Raw genomic sequence first — 10,577 nt, forward strand, 5'->3', positions numbered from 1 at the left:
GCACTTTAAAGTCTGTATTTTGCCCTCAGCACTTTGTACTTACATTCTGCACTGCTTTTCTCAGCTATGGGTCTACGTATACTTCCCGGTATTAGCCCCAGAGTTGGAGGTGGCAGGGCCCCCCATGACCCCATATTCACTGGTGTTCGAGGGCCCGCACCGGCCGAGGCCCCGAGAGACTCTTCTTTATCTACGGCAGTACTTTGACACTGTGCGGCCATTGGAGGTACTTCAGAACTCTCAGTCCCTTCCATTTTTATCTTTGATTTGCTACGCATATTCCTGATTTCTGATTGGTTTATGGACTTGTTATCCGCAGATTACATGGCAACCCCGGGCGCTCTTGGGTGATGGTCTCCGATTTCAGTATCCCGGAGGATCGGGCACCTCCCAGTACAGGCTCTTGCTCGAAGGACCTGTTGGTAGAGCATGGTTTCTGGGGGAACGCTTTCTGCGTCAGGTATGGGGGTATATTTCTCAGGACCCTCCCGCAGCACCCCTAGTCAGTATGCGGACTGCTGATAGGCTCTCTCACCAGGAGGTAGTCGGTGCTATGCTGGGTAGTGATGCTTTGCTGCACCTCGAGGAGGGGGACTACGCCACTTACCGTCATACATATTTGATGCCTCCACTGACGGGGGTTCGCACCCCGATGACGAGGTCTGCTGGTACGTCATCTTCGAGCCAGGCCCGGGCTCGGGCTGCAGACGCCCCTTCTACTAGTAGGGCTGCTACATCGAGAGGTGGGGGTAGATCGGTTCCTCCGATTCCTCCGACTTATCCTCATCCTGGATGGCCGGACATGCCGTCCGAGTTGACGGGATGGCGTTTTGGGACTCCTTACCCGATTCCGCTAGAGCCTCCACTTCCTGACCATAGATATGTCAGGGATCCTGATTCACCATCGGTATGATTTATAGCTTTGATTTATCAGTCGGGTACTTGGACATTCATTCCTTTACTGATAGTTTTGCCTTTGTATCTGCAGCCTCCGGTTGAGTATGTGGACGAGATGCTCGGGGTGATGGCCGCACTTGAGGGCATGGTCCTTCGGAGAGAGACACACCTATCCGTTATGGGTGTGCAGGTACCTTCATCTTTCTTGTATTTATCACACTTCTGATGACACACTAGTTTTGAACATTCTTCTGCATTGTAGAGCACATCCGACACACACCCCACTCATATACTGTACTCGTATCTGATTTTCATATTTGAACTGATGTTTTGAACTTTTCATTTTCAGATGCCTCCTGCATATGGTCCGCCGCGGGCCGGGCCACCTGGGCCTCCTTGGGGAGCTGGGCCATCTGGGCCCTTTCACAGAGCTGGGCCATCCAGGCCTTCTCATGGAGCTGGGCCATCCAGGCCTTCTCACGGAGCTGGGCCATCCAGGCCTTCCCGAGGAGCTCGAGGAGGGTCCTCTCGTAGACGCAGGGCACCTGTTGTAGAGGCGGAGCCTGATGAGGAGGAGGAGGAGGAGGTTACCGACCGTCAGTCAGAGACATCTGCTGAGGAGGGGGGCTCCAGTCTTGGTTCCGGGAGCGGAGGTGAGGCTGAAGGAGATCCTGAGGATGACAGCTCCGACCCGGATGATGATGATGGTGCAGAGGTTGTCCCACAGAAGAGGATGAGGAGTGCTTCTCATTCCCACTCCCGAGGGCATTGATGCTGCTGTTTCCTGCTTTATTTTTCTTTTTGCTAGTAGTTTGTAGCACTTTGCACATTGTTAGGTAGTTTTATTATTTTTTTTGTAAAACTTGTACCTTTGTTCGTTGTAAAACATGATGGAATGAAACATCTTTTGAAAAGGTTTTTGTATTTTAAACTTTTAACATCGTATCGCATCATTTTATTTTGCACAAAAATGAAATTGAATGGGAATGTGCATTGTGTAATCACCAAGTCAGGGAGTGAACCGACGCAACAAACTAAGCAACTCAACTTACTAAGATATAACAGAACCTTAGGAAGTTTACAACTCAATAAGCAAAATACAGCAGTGTTGACAACGTAAATAAACAAGACTTAAACAAAGATTGTTTATATAGAGAGCAATGACTCGAAAACACGAAGCACATCCGCTCGACAAACAACTCGATAAGCAAAACAACAACTTGATAATCAAAACAACAACTCGATAAACAAAACAACAATTCGATAAACAAAACTCAGCAACAACAAAGTGTACTTCGGACGATCTGGGCACCGGAACGCATCCGAAACAGAGGGAAATGAAGGCCTTTGACTCTCCCGTTGCATGGAAATGCTCGAAACTTTCCCTCAAAGGGTAAAACAGGGCCAGGGAGGTACATTGGAGCATGGCCGGCCACCTTAGGGAGCCGGCCGGCCAGTTTTATGGAGAGGGAGAGAATGGCCGGCTAGTTTTGAAAAAGAGAATGGCCGGCCAGCTAGAAAAAGTGGCCGGCCGGCCACTTACCCCTGCAGCCACCCAATTTTTGACACGTGTCCTCCTGAATAGTGTTTTTCCCTCTATAAAAGCCTCAACTTCGGGAACATTCATTTCATCACTACTCTGCACAAGAAATGGAGGCGTTTCTTACAGAAAATCTCACATCTTGGATCTCTTCTCTAGACGGCTCGGAAAAGCTGAACTTCCGGGGTTTCGGCTTGAATGCACTGTTCACGCTGAGCCGTACTCCGTTGCACCTTCCTTTCCTCCATGCTGCGGCGAGGTTTTGGAACCTGGTGACACACGTCTTTAGCTTCGGCGGACAAGAGGTATGTCCGACTTTTGAAGACTTTCAAGTTTTGATGGAATCTGAAGGCCAAGAAGAGATCTTGCCCCAGATTCGCTTCGGTCATGCCCAGGCTTTAGGGCGAATGTGTGGACTCACCGCGCATGATGTTCAATCCCTGATCTGTAGCGGGGAACTGGATATCCTTGGCTTGATCCATCGCTTTTCTGACGCCGGTGATCGCAGCAACCATTATTGGCAAGGTTTCCGACAACACGCCCTTTGCTTGTGCTTGCTGTCTCACTTTCTGCTTTCCTCGGGCTTCGGCGGAGCTAGCATTCACCTGATTGAAGTTGCCCAAGGCTTAAGAGAAGGAAAGAGCTGCATCGCCATGACCTTGGCTGAGACGCTGATGGGCTTGGATTCTGTCTATCACCGGGAGACGACTAGGTTTGCTGGGAGTCCACTGCTGCTGCAGGTAATGTTTCCCACCCAACCTTACATATATATTTGCTCACATCACTCGACCCTCAGGCTCGGTTTTTCTCACAAAACCCTTGTCTTACTTTTCTCTCATCGTACATCTCTCTGTTCTTCATTCTCTCATTTTCCATCCCTCCCCAGATATGGTTAATGGACAAATTACAGGTTGTGGACTCTTGCCCGGCCTACTCGGCGCGAGGCTATTTCTTTCGACAGCGCCTAGTCAATGCCCTCGATGAAAGATGGTGGTTTGACTGGATGTGCAATCTGTCCGCAGATCGTATTGCTTGGCGTTGCCCTTGGCTCAACCTCCCGGCAATGAGCTATAGTATGTCCTGGCTGATTGGGATCCAATTGATTGGTCTAACCCACTGCGTATTCTATTTTCCGTTCCGGTTCTTGCGCCAATTTGGTCACGATCAGATCTGCCCACCCGAGGGGATTGAGTACCCAGCTACTTTCCCGGTCCGAGGTGCACAGCTTGCCCGATATGCCACAGCATGGAGGACTAGAGAGCTCCTGGCTCCTGCTCCCACTTTTAGTTGCACTTTGTCTGACGAGTGCTTGGATTGGCTCAACGAGGAGGCACAGGTTGGGCCTAGCTTGGCATCAGATGCTTCAACCAGCTCTGGGAGGGGGCACAGAGATACTTGACTCGACTATGCCCCAAATTTATTGCTTTATTAGTATTTTCAAGTTTTCTTTATGAATGTAATAAAAAAGCAACCTCGATTGTATGCAAGAGCAGGAGAACTCTGTTTTGAAATCAATGAAATTGAAGGTTGTGGTACTGAAAATTTTCCGCTTTGGTCCAAAAATGGTCTTAGTCGTAAAAAGATTAATTTGAACAAAGTCAACTTTTATTAAAACTTTTCAAAACCATTTTCGATATGGGTCAGAATTGGACACGCCGAAGATCTGTCACTGAGATGCACAACCCCAGATCTCTACAACTGGAAAGTTGCCCCTAGTTTGAAGAGCAATGCGGCACTGCATGGCAACGGAAAGTTGCCCCTAGTCTGAGTAACTTTGCACCGTCGCGGCAACGGAAAGTTGCCCCTAGTCTGAATAGCACTGTACCGGAGATCGCGATAAATGCTGATGGATAAAGATGACTGAGATGATCAAAATGAACAGAGTTGATCGGGGAAGAGTTTATGGCTGAACTTCAAGGTGAAGTTGCCTACGTATCCCAAAGATGGGAATCAAGCCTTAAGTAGTTCAGGCTCAGGTTCACTTGAGTATTTTCACTCTCCTTTTGCGCTCTAACTTTTGCCAAGGCCGCCCTTTGCGGGTTTTCAACCTTGCGAGCTCAGTTTTTATATTTTTCAATTTTTTGTGCTCTAACTTTTGCCTAGGTCACCCTTTCGGGTTTTCGGCCTAGCGAGCCTCTCAAGGATAATATTTCTTCAACTTGTCCATGTTGATCGGTTGTGAAAACTCTAGGCCATCGAGATCCATCAGAACCACAGCTCCACCTGACCAGATAGCCTTGATGATGTAAGGACCAGTCCAATTGGGTTTGAACTTGCCCCTTGGGTCGTGGATGGGAGCTCGGTTATCCTTGAGCACCAAATCTCCTTCTTTCAGATTCCTGGACTTAACCTTCTTGTTGAAAGCCCGGGTTGAATGTGGTACAGCGCTTTCAGTCTTCTTTCATCAAAGAGCATGAGTTCCTCAAATCTGCTCTGCTGCCAATCTCCTTCGGCTATTTGGCACTCAGCCAATACTCGTAACGACGAAACCTCAATCTCGATAGGTAGAACAGCCTCCATCCCATAGACTAATGAATACGGAGTCGCTCCAGTAGAAGTTCTGATTGAAGTCCTGTAGCCCCACAGAGCAAATGGCAGCTTGTCTGGCCAATCCCGGTAGGTTTCCACCATCTTCTGCAGTACATGTTTGATATTCTTGTTGGCGGCCTCGACCGCTCCGTTGGTTTACGGCCGGTATGCAGATGACTTATGGAAAGCCACATTGTATTTTTCCAACAAGTCTATCACTTCCTTCTTGAAGTGGGAACCATTATCTGAAATTATCTCGTTTGGCACCCCGTAGCGACAGATGATGTTGTTTTTGATGAACTTTGCGACGTGCGACACCTTCAACACCGCGTACGATTGGGCCTCGACCCACTTTGTGAAATAATCTATCGCTACCAGGATAAACTCATGCTCGTTTGACCCCTTCGGGGTAACAGCTCCGATCACATCAATTCCCCAAACGGAAAATGGCCATGGGGAAGTCATGTTGTACAGCTTTGACGGCGGGATGTTCATACGGTTTGCATGGATCTGGCATTTGTGGCATCGCCGAACAAAGCCAATACAATCCTCCTCTATGGTTGACCAATAGTAGCCCTGTCTGAGGATCTTTCTGGCCAGCATTACTCCATTCATGTGTGCACCGCACTCCCCTCCATGGATGGCCTCCATCAGGCGCTTCGACTCTTCAGCTTCTACACAGAGCTTATGCATTCCCAGATGACCCCTTTTGTACAGCTTACCCCCACAGATGATGAATTGAACAGCCATTCTTCTGATGGCCCTCTTATCCTTGGCATTTGCCCCTAGTGGATACGTCTCCTTTTCCAAGAAGTTCCAAATGTCGTAATACCAGGGGTTGTCATCTTGAGCCTCATCTATGGTGAAAATCGACTCGTATGCTGGCGCAAACTTTTGATCAATAATGACTGGACGCATCCGGACTCCGGATGGGATGTCTATCATGGAAGATAGAGTTGCTAGTGAATCTGCGAACCTGTTGTTCTCTCTTACGATGTGGGTGAAATTTAGCTTCTCAAACCGAGGAATTAACAAATCCAAGGTTTGGTGGTAAATTATCATCCTTTCCTCCTTGACTTTCCAGTCTCCTTTTGCTTGAGATACAACAAGGTTTGAGTCCCCAATGACGTCCAACCGTCTTGCCCCTAGTTCTAGGGCTGCTTCCAGGACAGCGATACACGCCTCATACTCTGCTTCATTGTTCGAGACTTTGAACCAGAGTTTGAATGCTAAAGGGATACGGGAATCGTCGGGCGCTATCAGCAACACCCCTATCCCATACCCATACTGGTTTGACGCTCCGTCAAAGTACATCGTCCAAGTTTCATCTTCGATGTGCAGAATGGCTTCATCTGGGAATAGGTACTCAACCGCTTCATCCCCCTCAACCGGGTGGTCGGCAAGGAACTCTGCTACCGCTCTTCCTTTTACTAACTTGCGCGTTACATACTTCAAATCAAATTCGGAGAGCAACAGCAGCCAACGAGCTAGCCTACCCGTAAGTGCTGGTTTCTCGAAAAGATATTTGATGGGATCCAAACATGAAACCAACATTACAGAGTGAGCTAACAGGTAGTGCCGCAGCTTCCTGGTAGCCCATACCAAGGCCAAACAAGCCTTCTCCAGTGGTGTATAGCCGATCTCGTAATCCAGCATCTTCTTGCTCAGATAGTAGATGGCCCTTTCCACTTTGTCTTCTGACTCCTGTGCGAGCATGCGGCCCATGGTAGTCTCAGTTACCGAAAGGTACAATATCAACGGTCTCCCCGGCTCTGGTGGTGACAATACGGGCGGGTTCTGTAGATACTCTTTGATCTGTTCAAAAGCTGCTTGACATCGGCCGTCCCATTGGAACTTCTTTCCTTTCTTCAGGAGACCAAAAAGTGGTTCGCAAGTCAAGGTTAATTTAGAAATAAACCGTCTTATGAATTGCACTTTACCCAGAAAGCCTCGCACCTCCTTTTTAGTCCTTGGTGGTGGCATTTCTAAGATGGCCTGGATTTTGGAAGGGTCGACCTCGATGCCCCTTTGAGTAATCAGAAACCCAAGCATTTTTCCCGCTGTAACACCAAACGTGCACTTCTGGGGATTCAATCGCAGCCGAAACTCTCGGATCCTTTGAAAGAATTTTTGTAAGGCGGTATAGTGGCCTTCTCTTTCTTTGGACTTGACAATCATGTCGTCCACATACACCTCGACCTCTTTATGGATCATATCATGCAATATTGTAGTTGCTGCCCGTTGATAAGTAGCTCCAGCGTTTTTCAACCCAAATGGCATCACTCTATAACAATATGTACCCCACAGGGTAGTGAATGCAATCTTCTTCCGGTCTTCGGGTGCCATTACTATCTGATTATAGCCTGAAAAGCCATCCATAAATGAAAGCAAGGCGTGTCCTGCCGTGAAATCTACCAATTCATCAATGTGTGGCAAGGGAAAGTCGTCCTTCGGACTGGCCCTGTTCAAATCTCTGAAGTCTACACAGACCCGAATTCTGCCATCCTTCTTCGGCACCGAAACAATGTTGGCCAACCAAGTTGGGTATATTCGGATACCAGCAGGAAACCTGCGTCAATTTGCTTGGTGACTTCTTCCTTAATCTTAAGGGCCCAGTCCGGGCGGATCCTTCTGAGTCTTTGTTTGACAGGTCGGGCCTCGGGGTCAAGAGGGATCCGGTGCTGTACAATCTCAGGATTGATTCCAGGCATGTCTTCGTAGGACCACGCGAAAACATCTTTGAAATCTTTTAATAAAGCGACTAAGTGCTCGCGTTCCTCCGAAGACAACGTGGACACGATCTGGACCAGCCGCGGGTCCTTCTCAGTACCAACATTTACGGTAGTGATTTCATCCATTAAGGGTTTAACAAATCTTTCCTGCTCTTGATCAATTAACCGTTGCAAAACCGGAGGAATTTCTCCCTCGTTGTTTTCATCAAAATTTTGAAAATCCTGATTTAAGCAATAAATCAAAGGCACAGAAAAATACTCAGAAACCACATCCACATCGTTCTCATTAAATACTTCTAAGCCGTCGGATTCCTCTGTTACAACAGACTCAAAAGAAAATGAAAATGACGACCTAGACAGGACTGTGGCATCCGGGTTATCACCCCCAGGAATACCGGACTCAAACTCAGTCGAGCTGGAACCTGATTCCGACGCACAAGATTCGGTGAAATCAGATTCTGGCTCATTACCTGACCCGGTGCTGCTAGATAAAAAGCCTTATTCATATTGCCAGATGAGAGAAGGTGCGATAGATGCATCCAAGATAGGCGCTGGAAAGCCCGCAGCTATTTCATCTCCAATCATGGAAACCGAAGAGTTATCCCCCAAGCACTCTTGGTCGATCGAAGGATCTGAAAGTAGACACGCCAGTGCTACCCCCATTTCAAGCTCGGTGCTCTCAGAATCCACTGTTTTACACTGCTCAACCTCAGTTGGTGGGTCTATCTGCGCTTCGGCAACGTCATCCCCAGGTAATTGTAAGTCGAAGAAGATTTCGAAACCAGGCACGCGCTTCCTCTCCGCGTTCAGCCATGGTTCTGGGAAGCCGCAGAACGGAAAATCTTCCCCCTCCCGGACGAAGCGTCCGTTCAGGGTACCCCAGATGGGCCTATGCATTAATTCAAAAGGCTTCCCAGCCTGCTTTGCTCTGGCCCTTCCGGCCATTTCCTTTCCTTTCCTCACCCAGTCCTCTTTGGTGGGCAGATAACCCAGTCCAAAGGTGTGAGGGTTGTGTGGCACTTCAGCCAACGCTGAGACACCCTTCCGGCTGCTCCTTCCCAATCCCATTCCGGGGATATGTTGTAGCTTGTTCATGAGGTAGACAGATTGAGCACTGACGTACATACCCTCATTCACAGCCATGACATTCTGTACCACTCGAGCCTCAGCCAAAGTGAACCCCGATAAAAACACATCCTCCGTGCCGTGCTCGATCTCCAAGACAGGTGTGGACACTTCCGGCAGCGGATGGATTGATGAATTCCCAAAAACGATCACTACCCCTTTCCCGTAAGGGTACTTTAGCATCAGATGTAGAGTGGAAGAGACTGTCTTGACCTGGTGCAACCACGGTCGCCCTAAAAGTAGGTTAAAGGTTGCGGGAACGTCCAAGATATAAAATTCAATGTTGTGTTGTCCTGGACCAACCTTGGTTTGAATTTTAACAGTCCCCATCACTTCTCTGCTGGTATTGTCGTATGCTCTGATCACCTGCGTGGTTGGCACAAAGTCCGCGGGTTTCAACCCGATTGCATATGTTGTTCTGACTGGGCAGACATTAATAGCGGACCCGGTATCAACAAGTACCACCGGTATCCACTTGTCTCTACATTGCACGGAAATGTAGAGGGGTTTGTTATGATTTATGCCCTCAGGCAGTAATTCCTTGTCTGAAAAGGTCAATGCCGGGGAACCTCCTCTCGGGAAGACCAGCCCAACCAGCTGCTCTGGTGTAGTATCGATGGAGAGTTTGGATTTGTCCATAGCAGTTAAAACAGCTTGTCTGTGTACCCGCGAAGCCATAAGCAGTCCCCAGATGGAGATGTCTGCTTGTATCTTCTTTAGCTGTCTCAGCACAGCTTCCTCCTCAATCTGTTTCTCCTTTTGCCTTTCGGCTTCTTTGTCTTTCCCGGATGCCTTGGGTTGGTCTAGGTGTGGGGGCTTGAAATACCGCCCACTTCTCGTCATGTGATCTACCTCATCAAGATACCAAGTATCATCCGGTTGGCCACTTCTCCAGTCTTCATCGGTGTGGGCAAGACATAAGTCGTCGTCTTCCCACCACATTCTGTTGGCAGCCAACAAACACCTGTCTGGCTCCGGTCCACTCGCACTCGCAGTGCTCTCCGTCCACATGCTCGCAGCATTCTCTACCTTCGTGCACACAGCACTCTCAGTCCCCTCAGGGCCCTTAGCTTTCCTAATTCACTCGGCATCCTCAAACTTTCCTTGTTCCAGCTGCGTCAGTACAGTTGGTTGTTTAACAATTCCTGTATCCATAATGCCCAAGTCTCGAGCGGAATTCTTAGCACCGGCGCTCTCCGGCGATATAACTTGACTTCCGGCCATTCCGGCCACAACTGATACTCCTGCCCCTGCCGGGCTCTGTTCTGGTTGGGATTCCCCCACTTCATCTGGTTGATCCTCGAGCCATCCAGTGGCCTCCGCCGATTCCTCATAGTCGAACCAGTTGATTGATGCATCCCCCGGTTCCTGGTCATCGAAAAATTGCAGGTTGGCGAAGTCCTCCTCTATAGCTGTCAGATCATCTGCCCCTTGCCTGAATCCATCTCCCTGGATTACACACAGTTCTTCTATCTCTGGCAATTCTATGCCCAACCCAATCTGGCTTGTTGGTAGGATATACTCGCTCGGATTATAGGCTCCCCCAGCAAAACTCTGTTCAGCCCCAGATTCAACAATCTCATTCTCTCCCGAAATCTGCCCTGCCCCATCTTCGACGGTCACCACCATCGGCTCTGGTTGGGTTTTGGAGATGTCCACCATGCACAAGAAGTCAGTGCAATCGGGGAGGAACACCTCCGACTTGGGTAGGTAGGATGGGGTGATATAGATACTAGGATCGTAAGATGCGACCC

At 48.8% G+C, this 10,577-nt stretch overlaps 1 protein-coding gene across 1 annotated transcript; it reads left to right on the forward strand.

The window, feature by feature from the left end:
• The first annotated feature begins 369 nt into the window (after positions 1 to 369).
• On the forward strand, positions 370 to 1,691 carry LOC145790431 (uncharacterized). Its single transcript, XM_082868260.1, has 3 exons — positions 370 to 907; positions 989 to 1,087; positions 1,247 to 1,691. Exons 1-3 carry the CDS (start codon positions 509 to 511, stop codon positions 1,667 to 1,669), a joined length of 921 nt encoding a protein of 306 aa, XP_082724386.1. The 5' UTR covers positions 370 to 508; the 3' UTR covers positions 1,670 to 1,691.
• The last annotated feature ends 8,886 nt before the right edge of the window (positions 1,692 to 10,577 follow it).

The sequence above is a fragment of the Camellia sinensis genome, chromosome 1 (genome assembly GCF_055761805.1).
Source record: "Camellia sinensis isolate YWXY chromosome 1, ASM5576180v1, whole genome shotgun sequence".
NCBI classification, from domain to species: Eukaryota; Viridiplantae; Streptophyta; class Magnoliopsida; order Ericales; family Theaceae; genus Camellia; species Camellia sinensis.